Here is a 23,648-nt window from a genome sequence, read left to right as displayed (position 1 = left end):
AGACATAATGTTGAAAACTGTGGGAAACTCAAGCATATCATTTAGGATCTTATTGAGAATGGTAAGCTTTAAGTGGATGGATTGAACACTAATGTTGATCACACGACCTTCAAAAAACCTTTTCCCAAGTATGATAAGGGGGAAACCTCTAAACCTAAGAATGGGAAAGCTGAGATCAATTATACCTACGCAATTGCAGAGAACATCGTCAACATGCTTGAAGTAGTAGAAGAGAATGTCAACATGATGAGAAATAAAGATCATTATGGTTATAATCTAGACATGGACTCTCCTCCTATATTTGATGAAAAACTTGTCTTGGTGCTAAGGGGTCCTCACTCTAGAGTGTCATCTCAAAGTCTCAATGTTGTCACATGAAGTCAAGGTCCCCTTGTCATTAGAGGTCCCAATTCAAGTCAACCAAGTAAGCCAAAGAAAGTGACATCTAAGAATGTTACCTCAAAACTAGTAGTCAATCCTAAGTCAAACTATAGTCTTGTTGATTAGTTGCAAAGAACCCCAGCTCAAATTTCAATCTTTGAGCTCTTAGAGTTGTCTCTGAGACATAAGCAAGTCCTTGAAGATGCTTCGCGCACATCAAATGTTCCCAAAAATTTGGATGTTGATCAATTACAGAACATGGTTAATCATATTGCTAGCCCTCATTACCTCACCTTTTCAGAAGAAGATGATAAATATTTGAGCCACCCACAAAATCTTGCTCTCCATTTTGAAGTAATGATTTATAAAACCCATGTTAGGCATGTGTTGATAGATGGGGGTGTTGGGCTTAATATTTGTTCTTTGAGTTAGTCTGAACAAGTCATAGATACCAGAAGAAAGATCATTATCAAAGCCTATGATGAGGCAGAAAGAAGTTCAAAGGGGTTGGTTGTTATACCTATTAGGATTGACCTTGTTAAGAAAGATATTTTATTTCAAATAGTTGACAATGGTCCCCTTGTGTACAATATATTACTCAGTAGACCGTGGATTCATGATATGCAAGTAGTGTCATCTACCTATCATTAGTTTTTAAAGTTCCCTTACAATGGAACAAATATTTGTATACCTAGGGATAATACTTTATCTATTAATTCAATTTCAATGAGTACTCATGTTCCCCTCAATAGAGAAGCAGATGATTTTGATGCAACTTTAGCTGAATGTAGAGATAAGTTCAAATCAATAGACCTTAGCATGGGAGGGTATCAACTCAACTTCCTCACAACATTACCAATTTTGACTAGGTCTTATGGAAAACCTTCACAAGAAATGAGACCTTCCTCTTCAACTATGACATTATTTGACACATTTGTATAGTCATCAATGCCTATTCAAGATGAGAAAGAGGACGTAGCTATTAGAGACTAGATTTATAGGGAAGAGAAATATATGTGCAATGAGAACTTCTCTCCCTCTCCTAAGGCCTATGGAAGAGGGTATACTCTTGTCAAATAGATGGGCTATCCTAGACATGGCCCTCTTAGTAACAGATTGGATGCTAGAGCTAAACCTCTTGATCATGGTCTTTTTGGGTGTAAGTGTAAGGAGATGGTTGGCCTAGGATTTGCAAATCATGATAAGAACACCACTCCTATTCTTGAGAAGTCAGATAGTGAAGATGAACCAGAATATGTACCTAATTTGGAAAATCAACAAGATATGTGTGAACATTGGGTTCCTTCCACCTATCTCCTTTGGGAAAATTCAGATAGTGCAGTCACTCATTAGACAGTTGCAATTATGGAACAAAATAAATCAAGTTCAAATAGTTTAATGGAAAGAGAAGGTGTTACCCTTGATGATATTCAAGCTTCCACATCAAGGCCTCTAAAGCCTTCATAGTGTAAGCACCCTAGTAGAAGTTCAGAAATGAGTTCACATGAGTATGAATGGGATTCCTTTTTAGAGCCTTCCATAGTTGACATGGATGTTGATGTCATCTACTCTTATAGTTATCAACCTGAGGTAGCTGACAAGTCACATTTAGGATTAGAGGATTTGAACTCACATATTGCCTTGGCGGACAATTCTTTGCTTGTTAGGACGAACCTTGATTTGGGTAGCTTAGGAAGTTACTTGACCAACTTCGACTTTTCAGTCACCAGAGATGAAACCATTCACATTCACAACCTTGAACCAGTCATTGAATTACCCCTTGTCCATCCCAACCTTATTGATTGGTCCCAATGCTATCAAGAACCTGAGCTCTTAACATTTCAAAATGACTATGAGATATCATGTTACTTGAATGCTAGTGAACTCGTAGTCTCTTCCACTAGTGAACTGGCTACCAACATGATAGAGCCAAACATCAAGTACCTTAGTCACAAAATAAAAAGAAAAGAAAAGAAAAACAATAAGAGTTCTGACGGTGAAAACCACTGTGTGGTGGTGTCAGAACCAAAAAAAAGTAAAAAGAAAGGATGTATCCAAGGGTGAAAACCTCTCTGAGGTGCCTAAGCATGAGGTTCTTGATCATCTCCTAGATGAGCACCTCATGTATATGACTAAAAGAATGTGGAAGATGTTCTTTGATGGATCCTTTATGCAACATGGTTTGGGAACTAGTGTGTTGTTTGTTTCTCCTCATGGGTACCCAATTCCTAAGTCTTACAAGTTATTGTTCCCATGTACAAACAACATTGTTGAGTATGAAGCTTTAACAAATGGACTTAAGATGGCCATAGAATGAAGAATCACAAATTTACTCATCTGGGGATTTATAGTCGATAATCAACCAAGTCAATTATAAATATTTAACATAAAATGATAAACTAGTACCTTACAAGAAAATGGTTGATTCTTTAAGATGATATTTGATATTTGTTACATTTCAGCAAATCCCTAGAGAAAAAAGCAAAGTAGTTGATACTATGGCTATACTTGCTTCACTTATTTAGTTAGAGCAACATGAATCCATGTTTTTGAGTTCCTAGTGGAAGAGCTACATCATGCTATCTATGATTCCCAAGAAAGTCGTGTTATTTGCACCCTTTTTGGTCATGAGTCATCATGTTATGGTACCATTTATTCATACCTTCATGATGGTATTACACCCAAAAACCTTTGATCGATATGAACACATAAACCTTTATCCGAAATGCCTCTTGCTATTCCCTTATCTCTAGTGATTTGTATAAGAGGGGTCTAGATGGAACGCTTCTTAGATGCTTAGAAAAGGAAGAATTTGATCAAGTGTTAGTTGACATCCATGAGGGCATCTGTGGGGGACATTCCAATGGCCTTTCCATGGCCTGAAGGTTGCTTAGGGCAGGATACTATTGGCCCATGATGCAAATTGATGCAGTAGCTTTTGTAAAGTCATGTGAAAAGTGTCAAAAACATGGTAATCTAATACATGCTCTGGGTAGGGAGCTCATTCCTTCTATTTCTCATTGGTAGTTTCAATGTTGGGCATTTGATCTTGTTGGGCAGATTCATCCCAACTCATCAAGTGGACACAAGTTTATTATCACTGCTACTAATTACTTTATTAAATGGGTAGAAGTTGTCCCAATTTTTGTTGCCTCAAGCAAGACACTCTCTCTATTCATTCTGAACCATATCATTTTTTGATATGAAGTGCCTTCCAAAATTATCACTAACAATGGAGGCCAATTAAAAAATAAGGACCTTAAACAACTCTACAAGAGATTCAAGATTAAAAAACACTGGTCCTCCATTTACTTTCTGCAAAGAAGTGGTCAAGCAAAAGCATCAAATAAGGCCATTGTAAAAATCATACATAGAAAAATTTATAAGAGTGACAGAGATTGGAATTTATAGATAAATCCAGCTTTGTGGGCCTGTAGAATGAGTATTTGTACTCCTACTAGGGCTACTCCTTTTTCCCTCACATATGGCGCTGAAGTAGTGTTACCTTTAGAGGTTGAGATTCCTTCACTTAGAGTTTCCCTCAAAGGTTTAGTTATAGATGAAGACTACCATGCCATGAGACTTCAAGAGTTAGAACTTCTAGATGAGAAACATAAAGCATCATTTGACCATGTGGGAGTTTATTAAAAACACATATCCAAAGCCTTCAACAAAAAGGTTCACCCTAGAGAATTCCAAGTGGGAGATCTTGTCCTACATGAAAATCCTAAGAATCAACAATAGAGAGATCAAAAGGAAAAATTTGTACCTAATTGGCTTGGACCTTACATCATTACAATAACTTTTAGGTCCGGTGCTTATTTACCATCTACAGAAGAGGGAGAGCAGCTCCTTGATCCTATCAATGTCTTGCACTTGAAGAAGTTCTATCCATGATGCCCAGGGGCATCCTTTGTATATATATATATATTAATCTTGAAAAAATAAAAAAAAATGATATATTTCAAAAATACAAAACAAATTATATATTTCAAAAAATCTGAAAAAAGTCTCGAAAAATGATCATCTTAGTGAAAACCTAGCAATAGGCACTTTGATGTATCTCCAAAAAAAATCATATATTCCAAAAATTCAAAAAATAAAAAATAAAATAAAAATAAAAAATGAAAAAATTACAATAAAATCCAAGTGGTGCAAACTTGGAAACAGATGCTACTTGAGGCCTTTACACCCTTATTTCTTAGTGCGTGTCCTTGACACTTAACCTTTCTCCATCATGCCTTGTCCTTTTTGCCTTGGTTTAGAATTGATCTTTGTCTTTGTCTAAGGGGCATAACTATGTTTTCTTTAGTCTCTTGGATGTGTTAGTCTTTAGGACACCTCACAAATGGTGTTTTTCAACACCACTCCAACTGTATTTTTCACTAAAACCTCTAACATCGAGTGTTTTTTTAACACTTATTGGTTTGGCCTTACCTATTTTTGTCATGTGATCTTACCTACTTGCAAGAATTAGATCCTTATCCTCGGAACTCAATATTAGTTAACACACTTATATTTTTAAACACAAACACTTAATGCTTGAGCTATGTCAAGATCTTTTCTTTGTGTGCTGACTATTATTGATTTTTGTCAGTGTTCTTGTCTAATAAGTTTCTTTGGTATGCATAGCTAGAGGACTTGGGACATGGGGCATATTTTAATTTTTTTTTTTTTTGCTTGTGGGTGTGGTCTTGAAACTCTAGAGTGTCTCTTATTGTCCCCTTGAAACACTTAGGAGATTTGAAGCATCATCCTTGACTATTTTTGCACGACCACTCCTATGGTCATCCCAACATCTATGCCTTGATGCGAGCATGGTTTTGCTACATTAAATTGGGTAAGCTAACATCAAAGTCATCTTGAACTTTATGTCTTTGATGCTTATGTTAGAATCTTTCCACATTCCAATCCGGTATAAATTACATTCATATCTTCATAGTTGCACTTGTGACTAGTGATGATTGGATGATTTTTCGATGTCTATTAATAATGGCACAATGATGAAAATAAGTTCTTTAACATTCTCTAATGAATGATGAACACAAAATCCTATGTTACAGTTTCTCTATTACAAGTATAGCTTTGCATTTTCATGTAGCTTGCATTATTAGACTTCATGTTAATTTGCATTTTTAGGTTGCATTATGAGTTTGAGAGGGTGTTCCTTCATCTTTCTTGTGGATTTTTAATCAACTGTGGTCATGTCTTGATCTTCATTTTCTTATCTTCTTTCGTGATCTCAATCAAAATTTTCTATCTTAAACAGTTGATTGATTTTGAGGCATTCTCTTTCTTGAGGCAAATTCTTTTTCTTCTTTCCATTTCTTTCCACATCTTCCAAACTTCTATCTTCCATTCTCTTTCACCCCACTTCTTTTCTTCTAATTTAACTTTGGGGTATAATCTTTTATGCTTGATGATCTACCTTGGTTTTGTGATCCTTATATCTTTCATCTTACATCAAGAACCTTATCTTTAGTTTGATTTGATCAAAACTATCAATTTGATGTTTCTCCTCTATTTCATTTCAATTTCAATCATGAGGGGGAAGTACCTATCAAAATTCAATCCTTGATTCGGCTTTATCAATCTTTCTTCCACCTCGGACAGCCTTGTCTTTATCAAGACAAAATTGTTATAAATTTTTTTATTCTTTGTCCTGATGTGTTCCTAAGTTGACAACACGTCTATCTTGTTTTGTGATCCCAAATTGACCTCACACTTCAACTGCATTCTTTGACTACATGTGTTCCCAAAATGATCATACATTAGTCAAAGAGGGGCAAATGTACGCACCCTAAAATGGTCGCCTAGAGTATGGGCCCCCATTCTTCAATTTATCAATTTTCTGAATCAATGCATTGTAATATTTTCTTAAATCAATTCAAATCATTTTCCTTGACCAAATTGTAATTAATTCAATTATTTTAATATTTCCTAAGGTTTGATCATCTTATTCTAAATCTTATTTAATTAAAAGAAAACTTCTCTTTTAATTAAATAAAATAGCTTCTATTTAATTACAAGAAAATATTCTCTTTTAATTAAATAAAATAATCTCCTTTTAATTAAAAGAACTTGCTCCCTTATAATTAAATAAATAAAATCTCCACTTAAATCTCTCCTTATGATGAAAAAAAGGAAATAAATTAAATAAAAATTATTTTTCTCTACACTTAAATGCACATATTTCTAAGTTGGATTCCTTAATTTCCTCTTTCCACTTTCTTGTCAAACACTCCTCTTTTCGCATTGGTGGAATTTTGTCTCACATAGATCAAGCCATATTATCCCATATTGGTTGTGAGAAGCCTCCCACCTCCACAATTGACTATATAAGCATCCCTCTCCTTCTCATTTCATAAGAATAATATATATTAGTTGCTATAGAGGAAGATTTTATTGTTATGCTATAGGTTTGGAGAGCAATTTTGGAGAAGGAGTTTGAGCATTAGGGATTAAGCCTTAGGGTTTGGATATTGGAGCTTCATTACAACTTCTCTCTTCTCGTCTTCTTCTCTCATGCATCCATGACTTCCATCATCATGCTTCATCCTTGAATTTTCATATTAGCTTAGAGTCATATTTGTTTCATAGATTAATATTGCATTGTTGTTTCCTTTCATAGATTAGATTTCCTTTCTTGCATTGTTTTGTATTGCTATCATTTAGATTAGCTTGCATCTTCATTTGCATGCATATTTGAAGATCACGGAGACTAGCACTCTTTCTTTTCCTCTTGAATCTCTCATTTTATGGTGTACTTGCATGGGCACAAACTAGGTCAAATTGAGGGCCTCGATTACAAACCCTTGCATTGCATGAATAGGGAGCTATGAGTTGTCATTTGAGATCTCATTCTTGAGCAATCTTGGATATAATGACTCATATAAGTGTGCCAACATTTTAGCATGCACCCATAGGTTTTTCTTCAACCTTAGGTCTACTTGGTGAACCCTTAATATCTCCTTGAATCACAATATTTATGTTACCATTTTCATACTCACTAGAGTATCTACACTCAAAGGATCTATGCCCTACATCTTCACATCTGAAATAATTACCACGAAAACCTCCTCTAGATTAAGAATTACCTCTTCCTCGGTAAGAACTAGTACCTCCTCGGTAAGAATTACCACCTTTCCACTCGGTCTTGCCTTTATCCTCACTCTTCCATTTAGATTTTCCTTTATCTTGCATAGGACTGTTAGAGCTGCCACTTTCTCCACAAGATCTACCTATGCCTCCTTGGAATCTACCACCTCTACCTCTTTGCCTTTGTTCATGCTTCTATGTTAAGATCTCCTCAGCTTTCAAGGCATATTGATATGTTTCTTCCACACTATCTAATTCCACAAAAAAAAACATTTTATCTTCAATCTCAAATCTCAATCCATTTAGGTACCTTGCAACTTTCTCAACCTCATCGTCCACATGTCTAGATTTGATAACCAATCTATAGAATTCCTCTGTGTACTCCTTCATAGTCATGTCCCTTTCTCTCAAATTTTGCATTTTTCTCAACAAGCTAACTTGGTAATTATTAGCAAGGAACTTTTTCTTCATCTTGTTTACCATTTTCAACTAGGTTTTGATCTTTTCTTTTCCTCTTCTCTGTCTGTTAGTTTGCAAATGCTCCCACCATAGTGATGCATGGCCTTTCAACCTAGTGACTACAATCTTCACTTTCCTAGTATCATTAGTTCTTTTAAACTCAATGAACTTCTCCATATCTGAGATTCAATCCAATAAAACTTGGGTATCCAACTTTCCATCATAAGGAACAACTTCCACAACATGCTTTGAATGTGCCCTAAACAACACTCTCAACATTCTTTCCTCATCTTGATCTTTCTCAAGTTCAAGATTAGGGTATGGTGTCATTGCTTCATCATCACTCACATCATCAAGATGTGCTCCTCTTCTTTGGTCAGTCTCCACAACATCTATTTTATAAAAGCTTGTATTTAATTGAAAAAAAATTCTTTCAGTTCTAAAATATTTTCATAATCTTCTATTTTATAAATTATATAATTTTTTTTCTGTATTTAAAATTATTTTCCAACCCTAAAAATTTAGAGAAATACTAATTAGAAACATCTTAATAATATATACTTACATTTGAATCTATTGCATTTACTCTATTAAAGTTGCCCCATATATTTTTAGGTATTTATCTAGCAATTTGTACTAATTAGATTGGTCATGTAATAAATTCAATTGACTAAGGAGAAATTATGAAAGAATGTATACAATAAAGTAAGGAAGATACAATCACTTAGGCATTAAGACTTAATAAAATATACAACTTATTAGATATCACATTTGACATCAATATGCATACATCCCTAAAACATACAACTTATTGGATGCCAAAGATGTAACGAGGACCCCACTTTAAATTTCTAGTAGCATTTGGAGCCTAAAAGACAGACATTGTATATTTCACCAATAGCTACGTATAATATCTGAAATAGTGACCCTTCAAATCTTTATTATATTGTGATAAGAAAACACAAAATATTCAAATTTTATAAATTTGACAATGAAATATCAATCCTATAAAAATGCACAAAATTTAACATTACAAAAAAAATATTCAAAGATTCCATAAACAAACTCACAAAAAATCATAACAAGAGACCTAGCTCAAGTTTTTGCATGAATTGTCTTCTATTGTCAACAATGTTGTTCAAGGAAATGGATAGAGAAACCCTACCCATTGCAACAACAATTTTAAATAAACATGAAGAAATATATCTACACAAACAATTTTAAATTAATATGAAGAAAATATATTGGACAAACCCTTCCTGCAACAAACTCTACCATTCCATCTTGAATAAAAGAGTTTGATTTTAGACACAAATATTAAACAAAATCCTTTAAATGAGGAGTAGAAAATAGAACTTAGAGATTGAATTAAAAATAATATTTAGAAAAAAAATAAATTATAAATAAAGGTTAAACAAACTCTTTTAATTGAGTAGAAAATAGAAATTGACAAAAAGAAAAATTCGTTATTGGAAAATATAAAAACCAACAAGAGTTGACAATTTCTTGACCAAAAAATGCAAAAATCAGACATATAAGCCTATTGACTTAATTAAAATTTTCTAAAAATAAATTTTAATTATTATTATATTAAATAATACTATTGCAATCACTTCTACATTAGTAGTGATTAATTTTTTAATTTCAACCAATTAGATCTATGTATTTTTATTTTGAATTTCCATATTTGATTTTTATAATGTATAAATGTGAATTTTTTAATTTCTAAAATTAATTTATTGGGCCCTATATTTGGAGTCTTATAAGGGTGAATTTTCAGTAATCACAATGTAGGTGATATTTTAGTGCATCCGTAAATAAATCAAATTTAATCTAATGATCTTAATCAAATTTATATACTAATTTACTTTTTACTTTTTAAGAAGGCTAATCACACCTAATACTAATAATTAATAAATATAATAGATAAAACACATTGAATAGTTATTTAATTTAAATAAAATACTAATACAATAAGATACATTACATTTATATCATAAATTTTTAATTATAAATATTTTTATATAAAAAAACTATTATTTATTTTACAAAATGCTAATTAAAAATATTAAATATTAATCAAATATAAAAATATTAATTAATTATACTAGATATTTTTATTCTATTTACTATTCTATTTAATTAAACTATTGTAACTATAAATACAAGTCATATGTGACACTTGTTATTAGTACTTGCCGACTCACAATTAATTGATTTTAACTTTTGTTATAAAACTAATATGTTAAATAACATAGATGCATGATTTTTAACTTTACAATTTCGACTCACAATTAATTGATTTTAACTTTTGTTATAAAACTAATATGTTAAATAACATAGATGCATGATTTTTAACTTTACAATTTTTAGAAAATATTTTGCTAAGATTTGATTGGGTGAATTCATTTAGCTCTTATATTAGCTCGATTCGATACATTGTATAATTGATTTTTATTAAAGTGAATGTGATTCATTTTATATATATATATATATATATATATATATATATATATATGTAAATGGGTTGGTTTATATTTTTTATATTTTAATATTACTTTTTTATAATATATTTTTTTGTCATTCAATTAAAAATACTAAAACAAATATTTCTTATATTATATAATCATTTAAGAAATATTATAATTATAAAGATATTATAATTTATTTATAATATATATCAATAATTATATTAATAAATAAAATCTAAATTTAAATTTAAAATTAATATCATTATAAAAAAAATATAAAATATTTTTATTAATTTATTTTATAAACTATAATGAATTTATAGAATTAAAATTATATTTATATTAAAACTAAAGGGAAGTGCTAAGTATGTGACACTTGATAAGTAGACCATATTCACATCACTATGTGACACTTGTTAATATAAATAGACCGTAGATGTACTTTTCAATTTCCTTCCACTTAACAAAATTGGTATTTTTCAGTTTAGCAAGACATTGACAACCTCCTTACTTCGGGTGAAAATTTCCGTTTCTTTACGATACTGTAAAGATCAATGTCAATAGGGTGCAACTACGCAAAATCGAAATTGGGACACACTTTTTTCTGTATAAAGTGGACCGATTTGGGTCTAAGCCAGACCATCTCAAACGTTGTGAAATCGAACCTGCTTGAAAAAAAATTGAACACATCAGAATCAGACGCATGCAAAGTGAAATCAATGTATTTACCCATCCATCCAGTTCTGGTGAAACGAGGTCTTTGATAAGCAGACTTGAAAATGGCGGAGGGTGATGTGGCAGATAAAGTGTTTCAGTTCCTGAAGTCCCGAGGATGGTGCCTGAAAGATTTGAGTGTTGTAGAACAAGTGTTGCAGGAGATGGACCAACATCCACAGGCAATGGAGAAATTCGTTGAGGGCAAACTCCTGGACATGGATTTGAAAGCAATTGGTGGTAAGTGCTTGCCGGATGCGTCTGCTATGCAACGCTTATCGCATCTTCAAGGTCCAAAGGTTTTGCAGGCACGTATATTTTTATTATCAGTTCAAATAGCCGTTTCCTGCAAATTCATCTCGTCTGTTAAGCTAATTTAACCATTTCTATTTATTGTTGATTTTAAATTTAAAAGAAATGCAAAAATAAAAATTAAAACAACATTCACACTAGAAAACTGAGACCAAAGACAACAAATTTTATAGTGGTTCACATGTAAACAGGCTACATCCACTCTCGACCTGGGATTCTCTTTATTCAGATAATAATCTGATTCTTACAATACGCACAACAGCTCTTTATCTTTCATATTTTAATACATGAATCTCATAATACCATATATTCCAATGCAACTTATTTTGGGAAATGAAACGGTAGAATCTGACAAGAAGTCTGTAAAAGAAATAATGTATGATTGGGCTTTCAGAACCTTTACAATCTCCCAGTTGAAGTCCAATCATCTTACGAGATGGGCTACACAGAGATATCCCAGGGTCAGATTCTTCAATTACAGAAAACAAGTAGCTTTTGAAAAGATCTCAACAGTACCAAGCGTTGTTCCAGCTCCAAGTCACATCAGAATTATAAATATCTTCTCCTCTAATTCTTCCCATGTCCTCAAATGACATATCGAATTTTATCTGATCCCACTGGTATTGACACCTCCAAATATATGGAAGATAGAGCTCCTCCAATTTACCTAGGTCATTTATCTTCTCCTGCTCACTCTCCACCATGCTGGGAGACTGCTCCAAAATCACCCTGACGCCACTTTTAAAATTGGAATGCGACCATACTGCCTGCTGCCATAAATTTATTAGCAAATGAAACAAAATTACAAATTTTCCCTTATACTGCTTCACCGTACAAATATGACACCCATATTTTAGGGCAAACTGGTAGCTTTACCGCAGCATGTCAAAATGCTTTTCAAAAAAATGGCTTCATACTTGGAATTTCCAATCAAACCATGTTTTACGGCAGACATGTCAGCCTTATAAAATTGTCTCGCAATGGTTTGGACACCCAACGATGCCATTGCTTACATCAATATTCTCAATTCGATGTCTATCAAATTAGGAAAGAACTGCCCCAATAGCCAATTGATACTATATACAAAATTGGTGGAAGTAATGACCACCTGATTCTTTGCATTTATCTCCTGCACTAGATCAATGTAATTGAAATTTACCTTGTTTGTGGCATCGGGAGGAAGATTGACAAAGCCTTCCTGTGCAGGTACCAAATTGTGGTATACGATATCCCCAACCATAACATCATGTAGTGATAACCCATAGTTAATCTCTGTTTCGGTTGCATATCAACCTGGCAGAGCTGTGACAGACCCATTATTAGGTGTTGTTTTGTATTCATAGCACAGACTGTGGCATCAAAACTGCCACCGAAACTACCATTCAGAGCCTGTATGTGCTTGGCTCTATGTGGAATTGAGAGATCTCTGTAGGATTTGAGAGTTCCTCTATTTCCGCATGGTAACAATCTGCGTTTGAGAAATCAGATAAAAAACCCAAATTACAGTTTGAGTCTGTCAGGAATTGCATTGGTGTCTGCTAGATGATCTTAGCATATTGCCTAGGTATGCAGTCTCCTAACACAGTTCATTGCATGCATATGGTGTCTTGACCATTCATTTGTATGCCACAACATTTCCTTTGTGCAAGATGTGAAACATCCCCTACGCTGTGACCAGAAAGATTTGAGGTCAGCAAACCATCTTGTGCGGAAGAGAGATGCCAAACAGAGCCATCATTAGGGAGACAAAACACAGGGGATCTTCTCCAAGGCATCATACTTTGCCTTAAGCACCTCGAGAAAAAATAGAACACAGGGAAGTCGGGCTTGCAGTTGTTTTTCACACTTCCCAACAATAACTCCTTCCATGTCCACCACTTCACATTTATATTCTCCATTTCTTTCTATTTTTCTGTCAATCTTATTGTTTTTTGTATCTGAAAGCAAATCCAACATCTCAATTACCAATTTCTTGTGAGATCCCACACTTCGTACTCTTTGACCTCTTTCATCTTCAAAAGATGAAATCAACTGACTATGTGCCTCCTCATCTGCAGAGTGAAGAACAACTTTGGCCTCTTGACCTTCTTCTTGGTTGATATCTGTGTCTTTTTTCTCAACTGCGTCTTTAATCATGCCCGACACATTTAATGTCCCATCATTGGTTATTCCTTCATCTTCTTTCACAGCAGACTTCACATTTATATTCTCCATTTCTTTCTATTTTTCTGTCAATCTTATTGTCTTTCGTATCTGAAATCAGATCGAACATCTCACTTACCAATTTCTCATGAGATCCCACACTTCGTACTCTTTGACCTCTTTCATCTTCAAACGATGAAATCAACTGACTATGTGCTTCCTCATCTGCAGAATGAAGAACAACTTTGGCCTCTTGACCTTCTTCTTGGTTGATATCTAGGTCTTTTTTCTCAACTGTGTCTTTTGTCATGCCAGACATGCTTAATGTCACTTCATTGGTTATTCCTTCATCTTCTTTCACAGCAGACTTTTCATCTGGCCTTTCATCTTTTTCTATTAAGAACTTCACATTCTTTGCAAAGTACTCTAATTGTAGCATCCTATGAACTCTGGACTCAAAATTATTTGGGTCATTGAGGGTGGAACCAGAAATAAGAGAAGCCATTTGACAATATGCCAGCACAAGGCATTTTTACAGACTCACCAGTCTTGTCTACTCTTGTTCTCTTCCGCAATTCTTCCATTACTACCTTCTTATGTGCACCAGTGCCCTCAAGGATTGTGTTAAGCTCAGATTTAGGATGAAAAACTAATGAACATATAGAAGACAACAATTAAAGAAGACAAAACACAAAACACAATATTTATAGTGGCTCAGTAAATTTGCCTATGTACACTATTAAGGCAGGGAAAACTCTTGTCAATGTTTAAGCAATACAATTATCCATGGCATGTACACAGCCTGTTACATCCCCTATTTTGCTCTATTTTAAAATATTCTATATAGCTGTTGAGACTTCATGCAAACATGAATTGATTGGTGAAAATTGGCTATTCGTTATGGTTTCATTTGAAATTGAAGTATTGGTTATTCGTTATGATTTCATTGGAATAAGGAATACTGCTTAATCGTTATGATGTCATATGAATTGGAAATGGTTAGTTGACATGGGCATTTGAATTTGTTAAACTGACTTGGGAAATATGTTATTACCATGGTCATTTCCTTTGCAAGAACGCGATGAAGAAGGGGGGGTGGGGGGCATTGCTAGAGAGGGAATTGGGTATGGGGCACCGCTTGCCATTGAGTTAACAGGTATGAGTCCTAAACCACCATGGCCAATGGAAAATGGATTAGGTAAGCAAGGGTATACCAAGTGATCATCATGAGCTAACCAGGTCAACATATTTAATAAGAGAATAAAAGTATTCACTTGAGCTTGAATGATCTAAGAACAATTGTAATTTATAAAACTTAGGCCCTGTTTGGTTATAGGAATTGGGCGAGAATAGGAAAATCTAAATATCCGCATTCGCCAATTTGTCGTTTTTTGCAAAATACAAAATTGGAATTAGCATTCGCCTATCCTAGTTTGACCCCAAAATGAGCATAGCGGAATTCCTAAAAAAAGTTGGAATAATAATAGCTTATTCTTATTCCAGTTTTTAATAAACCCAGTTTGATGGGTTGTTGGGTTTGTCACTTTTCCATTTGATTGTATTTTGCCACTCAAATGTATTTTTAGACTATTTTCTTCGTTCATCATAAGATATAAACTAGGTCAAAATTATTTAACGTTTAATATGTGTTTTTTTAAATGACAAAAAAGACTAATATTAGATTTGATATCTTTTCTAAACTTTCATAAAACTATCTTTACAAATAAATCTTGTATTTAGTCTTATGTTTTAAAATTATGTTGAAAGATCATTTAAATATCATATTAATGATCTCGACTTATTTGTATTTTTTATTTTCTTTAATATATTTAAAAATTAAATGATTTTAGTTTTGATCTTATACTTATTAAAATAATTTGATTTAATTTAGAATTAAACTTATAATATACAATATAATATGCCCTTTGAATTTTGATGAATTTCAAAGGTTGTGGTATATTCACTTATAAAGTCAATTTAAAAAATAAAATAAAGGCTAATTAAAATAATTTGACTTCTTAAAAAAAAAAAACAAACCAATTTTTATACATAAAACATCTTGTTTATTTTAAATACTACCAAACTAAAAATAATAATTTAGTTATTAAAATTTTAAAACAAAACTTATTCCAATTCCTATTTCAATTGTTGCAACCAAACATAGAATATGCATATTTCGACTCCTCTTCCAAGTCAACCAAATAGGTCCAAATGATATTCCAGAACTTATTTTAAGAATGCACGAATTCCAGAAGAGAGCTTATTCTAGCATAGATGAATGCGGCATTCAGCAATTCTTGCAGCCAAACGGGCCCTTAGCGAGTATAATTATTATTATTATTTCCCTCCTATGTCAATGTATTATTATTATTTCCATATGGCAATATTTTAATACTATTAATTGATGTCATTAGCCCTCTATATTTTCAACGGCCATATTTATCTATATTCTTTCATCGAGCCATTATATTTCTAGTGGCCTAGTTGTTATTGTTGAATCAGCCATATGTCTTTTTGGCCTTTTAATGGCTCTTGAACGTAACTCATGATGTTGCCACCTTTCCTTATGTTGCTCGTAACTGAGCATGCTCTTGAAACAAGAAAACAATCTCCTTATATGCGGCTGCATTCATACTAGCGATTACTTTCCATATCAGTGATTACATTTGCATTTGCTGTTTGCAATTTCATTTGCCATCTGCAAATTTCATTCATAGTGTCGTGCTCCCTATTTGTGATAGCATTCCATATTACATTTGTCCTCTTCTGCGATTTGTACATATAGTGCCATAATTCATACTTGAGATTGCATTCCATATTACATTTGTCCTCTTCTTCAATTGCACCTATAGTGCCATGGGTTCGTATCTATGATTGCATACATAACAACCTTTGTTCCTCAACTGCAATTTATTTATGCCAACGATTGCTAGAACCTACAAGCAAGGAGCCATACCAGACATTCCAGTTTTCACTAGCACTTGAGGGTGATAATACCTCGACCAGGTCGTGCATTCTTTCTACATTTCTTTTTTCATTTTTGTTATATTATAAGGCTTTGAAATTCTTGTTTGGAAATCTGGAAGAAAACATTGATAATATACATAGAGCCAGACAAACTAGCTCCGAATTGATTGTCTTGTTTACATAAGTCTATTTGTATAAAGCACGCATAAGGGTCCGAATTATTTGTTGCATACTGTTATGATTATTCTTTTCAGAACTTAAATTTGATTTGGAAGGATCTCCATTTCTGTGCAATACTTATATAGGGGCATCTTCCATATGCCTCTGAGATAAGAGAAGGCACACTCAAAGAGATAGGGGAAGTGTTGTGAAATATCATGAATCTTTTATATAAATGTTTGTCATAAGCCTAGGCTGGGAAGAAAGTATTTGACTGTGATAAATAGAGATTGTTCAAGGATATAGATAGCCACACTAAGATTCATTGAGGATGACTAGCAAGGTCGAGATGAAGAGTGTGGGCTGATATCAAATAATTAGTGGGTTATACCTGCAAGATGAGAAGAAATTAGAAATGAAATAAATAGTTGGACTTAAACAAATAAATATAGACTGAATCAGCTCATGGTGATCAAATGGTACTATTCTTGTTGTCAAGTTGAGTGGTATGTTTAGTGGCATGCTTGCTGCTGTGATGACTAGAGGTCATGGTTGCTAGTAGTTGGATAGATGGGCTGATGGGAAGGACTCCATAGCCTACTTGGCTGCCTAGCTGACACCCTAACACTAGTATACTCAGTGGCAGGACAAGGGTGTCCCATGCCTAATTCCGGGTAGAGAGGGCCTTTCTCAGTTAAGATTGTGTGGGGATATTTAAGGGTCCGCGGTTGAGAGGTTAAGCCTTTAACTATGCTTCTCCTCTCCACCAGACGCCAACACTTGTACAAGATAGAGATATGATCTGCATTCAAGTTATCTTCTTTTAATAGGTATTTTACCTTTATGTTCTTTCAAGTTCAGTTGAAGTCTGAAGATATGTTTAGTTGGTTAATATGGTTAAAGTAGTTACTCTCTTTTCAACTGACTAGGATTCAGTTAATCTATTATAACCTTTGATCCCTTTCATTTGAATATGTGAAGGAGTTGTTATAACCGTCTTTCATATGATTATGAAAAGTAATGTATCTTTTATTTGTATTTATATTGTTATGGAAAAATAGCTTGTTATAGTAATAGTTAGTTATGATGGCAGTTATATATATTGCATTTGTTGATTGAGTGCTTCTTCAATCTGCTATAGCCATTAAACTCTTTCATATGAACATCTAAATAGTTGTTATAACTGCCTTCTCATACTCATGAATATGAAAAAGAAACTATGTTCAATGATATGATAGTCATTATTTAAGACTGGGAAAAACAGGATGTTACACAGCCATTTAGAGAAGCATATACAACTAAGAAATGAAGAGGTGGGAGTAGGTGAAAGGTTTTGACCATTGGGTTTAAAGTACCCAACAATCTCCCATTTGAAGTCCAACTGGTACAGCCATGAACAGTAGCATCCCTGCTTTTCTGCCTTTAATGTTATATTACAACCAGAACCTGAGAAGACTTTAACATCACCAAGCTCTGTTCATGGACAGTGCGAGTTAATCTTCTCCAATTTTTGTCTGACTGAAAACAATCTAACACAAGCATATCTTCCATTAAAATGTTTACAGGTGCAAACTCACCCATAAATCCACGATCAGTTACTCCAGTTTCTGCAGATTCAGCGTAAACTCCTTCATCTACAAAGGAACTCTTAAGCACATACACAAAAGATCACCTACTTGTGTGCTTCCCTTTCTTACAAGACTGAACAGAGCATCTACTATCTGTTCATTTTCCTTTGTTAAAATCTCTTTCCTCATTTGAAAATTCGTCATATCACCTCCAGGTGAAAGTTCCATTATTAAATATGGATGCTCAACATCTCGGAAAGAACAATAAAATCTTATGATTCAGTGACTGTCAACTTCTGCAAGTTTCTTTCTGCTCTGACATTTTGAACCTCAGCCCGCTCCCCTCCCCACCCCACTAAACATTCCTAACTGCTTCAACATCGCATATATTTGTACTGTTGATTTTCTAGAACATAACTTAACCTCCCTAAAAGCTGTCCTCCAGTATTCTTCAGTTCAGCTGTCTGGTATATTTCAAAACATCTTGATTACGATCCTGCTATTGCATCACCATCTAAATGCTTCATGAAAACACCATTTTTCCCATTCATATTTGCATAGGTAAACATCAGAAAATTCCAATTATGCCATTCTATACAGCAATCATTGACACAATTTTTGTCCTGGTTTCACAAAGTCTGAGTCAACAATATGAATGAATGCAGCAACAATGTGGTGAATAATGGCTTTGACTGACATGGTATTGCGAAACAAAAAAGGCCCCATCAAAAACCTCAAGAGGTCTGGTCCTGCAATTAAAGTCATTTCTGAACCACATGTGATTATGTTAAAACCGCAAGAATTCCCTCAAAAGTTTTCCCAATTTGTTTTTAAAATTGGGTTTTGATATTTCAATTTCATTGTCACCTGTACTAAATATTTCTTTAAGCCTTTTAAGAAAAATCCAATTCAACAATGCTGGCTGCTCTTCAAGTTTCATTAGAGAGTCTGCAAAATCACTCTCCCCAAGGGGTTTTTTGTGGATCAATGTATTTCATTCATCGCCAGCATCCCCATTGTCGTTGCCTTCTTTCCCTATGCATGAAGGTTTTCTATAATTAGAGGGCGATGGTTCTTTAGAATCCCTCCCAAAGGAGTTTGAACTGCCCATTTGCTGCTCCGCATTACAGACCACAGCACTATTGGGACTCTAGTAGCAGCCTGGGTCATCCTTTTTCAGTTCAGCTCTGTAAAAGCATTTTCCTTCAAGATCCCTGCCATCATCAATACCCTTTTCAGAATCAAGACTGAAGTGCCAATCCCGTTGGCACACATTATTGATGCATAGCTTTCCAAACAGTTCAAATTCAGATTGGTCAAATGTCTAAGTTTGGGCAGCAGTTCTTCACTGTCTGCACGATGTTTATGATCAATAGCAGCTTCACCACCTATATGGCCAGATAATGACATATAACCATTTCCTCTGTGATTATGCTTATCACTAGAAGTCTAGAACCATTCTTCTTAGAAGAGGACAAACAGCCATCCTTATTGTTATTGCCCTTCAAGTAGCCATGGAAAAATCTGCAGTTACCTCCATATTTGCAGTAACCTCGAGCAAAGTATCGACAGGGCTTTCTCATGGGTGTTATATTTACAGAGGAAGCCACGGATTTTAGCTGATATATTCCCTGTTTATGACCATTATTTACATAGCCAGGGAACAGAAACTTAGAGGGAACTGGTTGCTGTCTGTTGTCCATTGTTGTCTCTCCATGGTTAGGACTCAATAGAATCGGAGGTATTCCAGTGGTGCCACACTCCCCATTGGCTCCTCCTGCGATATTTGCTTGAGAAATAGCAGTCCTTCCACTAGAAATTGACAGCATGCCATGCTGCAGGCATGAGACTCTATCTCAGTCTTTGTGTCTGTCGCCTTTCACTCTCTTAGGAACATCACTTCTGTACACTTCATGTTTCTCCTTCACAGCTCGTTTTGACTCTTCACATTCTAGAGATTCTTTGGTGGAAATTGCTCTATATTCTCCCTTATCCAAACCATCCGGTTCATCTATTTCCATTTCATCTATTTCAGTGATGAAGTATTCATTGAGAGTTTCCTCTATTTCCATGGGATAAATTTCATTTTCAGCAGCAGTAACAACTCTTTCTTTAGCATATAATACTTCTTTAAATTTCTCATATGTAAAAAAATTCAATTGCAACTTTCAGAATTAGTGCTATTTCCCAATTTCTGACCTCTCTTTCAAGAGCTCCATTTTACTTCTTGGTGAGGTGAATTCTTAGAGATTTTATGCTAAAGCTTTGCACCACTGTTACAAATACTCATTGCAGCTTGCACTTCATTGTGACTCTCTACCAGATATAAAATACCTGATTTGTTTCCTTTTGCAATAATTAGAGACCCTTTTGTTACCTTCCATTTGCTAGATTCCAACCTGACACTAAAACCTTGAGAGAATAACTGCCCAACTGAAATTTAATTATTTTTGAGGGACATACTTAACACCCTGTAGCAACCAACTATTTTATTGGCTAGTTTTAATAAAACATCTCCTTTACCAACAATATTAAGAAATTTATCATCTGCAAGAAATACCTTACCAAAATTGTCACTTTGAAAGGTTTTGAAAAACTCCCTATGCGGGGTAGTATGAATTGATGCTCTTGTGTTGAGCACCCAAACATTAGCTGCAACTTTTGTTATAATCAAAATAAGAGCATTGCAGTATGCAATATTTGCTCCTTGGTTTCAACCAAGCTATGATAACAATTGTAAGTTATAAACAAGCAGATGAAAAACTAATGAACATATTGAAGGTAACCATAAAAGAAGACAAAACACTATAATTATAGTGGTTCAGCAAATTTGCCTACATCCACTCTCAAGACAGAGAAAACTCTTATTAATATTTAACCAATAGAATTATCTAGGGCATGTACACAGTCATTTATAGAAGCATTTACAACTAACAAATGAAAAGATGGGAGAAGGTGAAAGGTTGTGACTGTTGGGCTTCACATACCCAACAACTTTTTACAGATCAATTGTAATACTAATTTCTTCATTTATCTACAATCAATATTTTTCTGCCTCAATGAATTGGTTCTGTCCTTCTACATAGTTTTATCATTGTGTATTTGTGTGGCTAGCACACCATAGCGGGTATTATTATAAACTGAAATGAATGAATTTATAACCTTAGGAAATAGAGTTCTGTAGGAGATCCATTGTCTTTACATCTTCTGACATTCACAAAATGCTTTCAATTCCTTGACATCATGAGAGATATATCAAAATGCTTATTAAATAAAAGTGCAAATATTTTGTTCAGGCATAGTAGTGAATGATTTGATTAATCCTTAAGGGCTCAAAATGTTTAAGAAATCACCTCAGTTCTCAGTAAAAGTTTAATTATCACCCACACATTCACTCCTTGTTGACAAAGATTTCTGGGACAATATGCTGATTAGATGGGTGTATAATACACATTATCGAAGTTAGACTTCTTTTCTATACTTTATTGATTCTTTTGCATTACTTTTACAGATTGTTTCGCTGAGGAATATACTTGAAAGCAGTAGTAGGGCAGTAGTTACCAATCAACAACAGCATGGTCGTCTCTTACGAATTTGCCTCACTGATGGACACTCGAATGTTACTGCAATAGAGTATCGTCCCTTTGCTTCCATTCCAACAGAGTTGGCACCTGGGACTAAGGTAGTTCATCTTGAATTGTTTCACAAAACAGTTTAATTAATTATTGTAAAGAAATGCACACAACCTGTAGATATCTTATAATCTCATTCTAAAAGAAATGAAAATGGAGTGATATACTCATTGTCCAGCAATAATTAATGAATTATTGATATGATAACAATAATGTTACAAAGATTAACAAAAATGGAGTGTGTCTTGCAACTACATTGGTAAACTCAGTAGCTAAAAGAGAGTAAGTTCAAAATGTTCCTGTAGAGCATTTAATGTTATGCTAATTTACCAAGGTTCGCCTGTGGACCCCCCGGACTGGCCCAAGTTTGAAGTGGTCCGTGCTTCGGGGCCGGTTCGTTGGGTGGTTTGGGCAGGGTTCATTTTTTGCTCTATTGTCGAGTCAACTAATGCTACCAGAGAAGAAGAAGATGAAGATTGAAGAACTTAGAATATTAATATTGTTTTATTCCAGTAGTTGAACAATGAACGCGAAACAATGATACTTGAACTTGATGCCATGATTTATTTTTAATGTTTTGAATCTTTGATGTTGAACTTGTTACTTGAACTATATGATGGTATTGTCACTATGATTACAAGTTTGTGGTGTTTTTGTTGTTTAAATGTGTCTATGCTACTATGCTACATTCTAATTTTAACTCATGCTTCATATATATATATATATAATACTTACATGTTTTTGTACTAACGAATCCAAACGAACCCAAACCCCTTTCCAAAATTTTGATGAACTTGTGAATCGGTTCTCAGACTTCGGACTTGGAACCAAACTCAAACGGACAACTTAGAAGTTATGTCATTTAGACACAAATAAAAAGAATGAAAACTTTGAAGAAGAATGGGGATAGAATCTTCAAGGCATCACTACCCATTTCTAACGTAAAGGTTGAAAAATAAATGAGTAACAGGTTAAGTGATTCCTAGTGTTTTTGTGCACTTAGCTGTTGAATTGATCTACTAAGCCAAGACTGTTCTTGAGACTTGGCTGTTTTGATTTGTTATATTAAGTAGGCTGGTCATCAGGAGTCTTATGGTGTGATCTACAATGGGGAGAAATTTTCGGAAAGAGAATTCCCAAATGAGATCATAAACATTATGTTCTATGAAAGATGTTACCCTTGTTCCAGATATGTGAGAGCCAAATTGTCAATATGTGAAACTTTTTTCTTCTTGGAAATAGCAAACATGCCCGTTATGACACTTATACGTACATCTTGACATGACATAGGAGTTACTTCTCTAAAATATCAATATAGAATTCACCTATTCGTGGACAATGGATGAATAATAACAGCCTAAGAAAATCAACAAGGTAGGATTGTTCATTTTAGTAAAACCTAATGGATCCTTCATGATCAGTACCATCTATGTCCATCATTGTCATTGTGTATCACACATGCTACTACATGGCACTGGCCATCTCTATATACCATTCCAGCCTTGATCTTAATTATTCAAGACAAAGATTTGATAAATGCGTATCATATAATGAAGCCTCTGAAGTTTCACAGTTCCTATCACTGTGATATCCATTGATCTATACTTGATATTGTTCTGTTTTATAATAATAATCCAGAAGCATGAAATGAGCTAAACAAATGCAGTACTGCTGCAACAAGTTGATAATTTATCCTTCAGTCTAATTTCTGGAATGGGATAGCTCTTTACGACCATAAAACATGG

At 34.0% G+C, this 23,648-nt stretch overlaps 1 protein-coding gene across 1 annotated transcript in view; it reads left to right on the top strand.

The window, feature by feature from the left end:
• The first annotated feature begins 10,861 nt into the window (after positions 1–10,861).
• LOC149559540 (tudor domain protein (DUF1767)) overlaps positions 10,862–23,648 on the top strand; it is a 32,797-nt gene continuing 20,010 nt past the window's right edge. The window contains exons 1-2 of the mRNA XM_089833431.1: positions 10,862–11,431; positions 21,783–21,953. Of these exons, the coding sequence (XP_089689557.1) occupies positions 11,189–11,431; positions 21,783–21,953 (414 nt within the window). The 5' untranslated portion in view covers positions 10,862–11,188. The remainder of the gene's footprint in view (positions 11,432–21,782; positions 21,954–23,648) is intronic.

The sequence above is a fragment of the Cupressus sempervirens genome, chromosome 5 (genome assembly GCF_028749045.1).
Source record: "Cupressus sempervirens isolate cs-2001-9-10 chromosome 5, ASM2874904v1, whole genome shotgun sequence".
NCBI classification, from domain to species: Eukaryota; Viridiplantae; Streptophyta; class Pinopsida; order Cupressales; family Cupressaceae; genus Cupressus; species Cupressus sempervirens.
The sequence above is the reverse complement of the archived record's forward strand: the minus strand, read 5'-3'. Positions and strand labels throughout refer to the sequence as shown.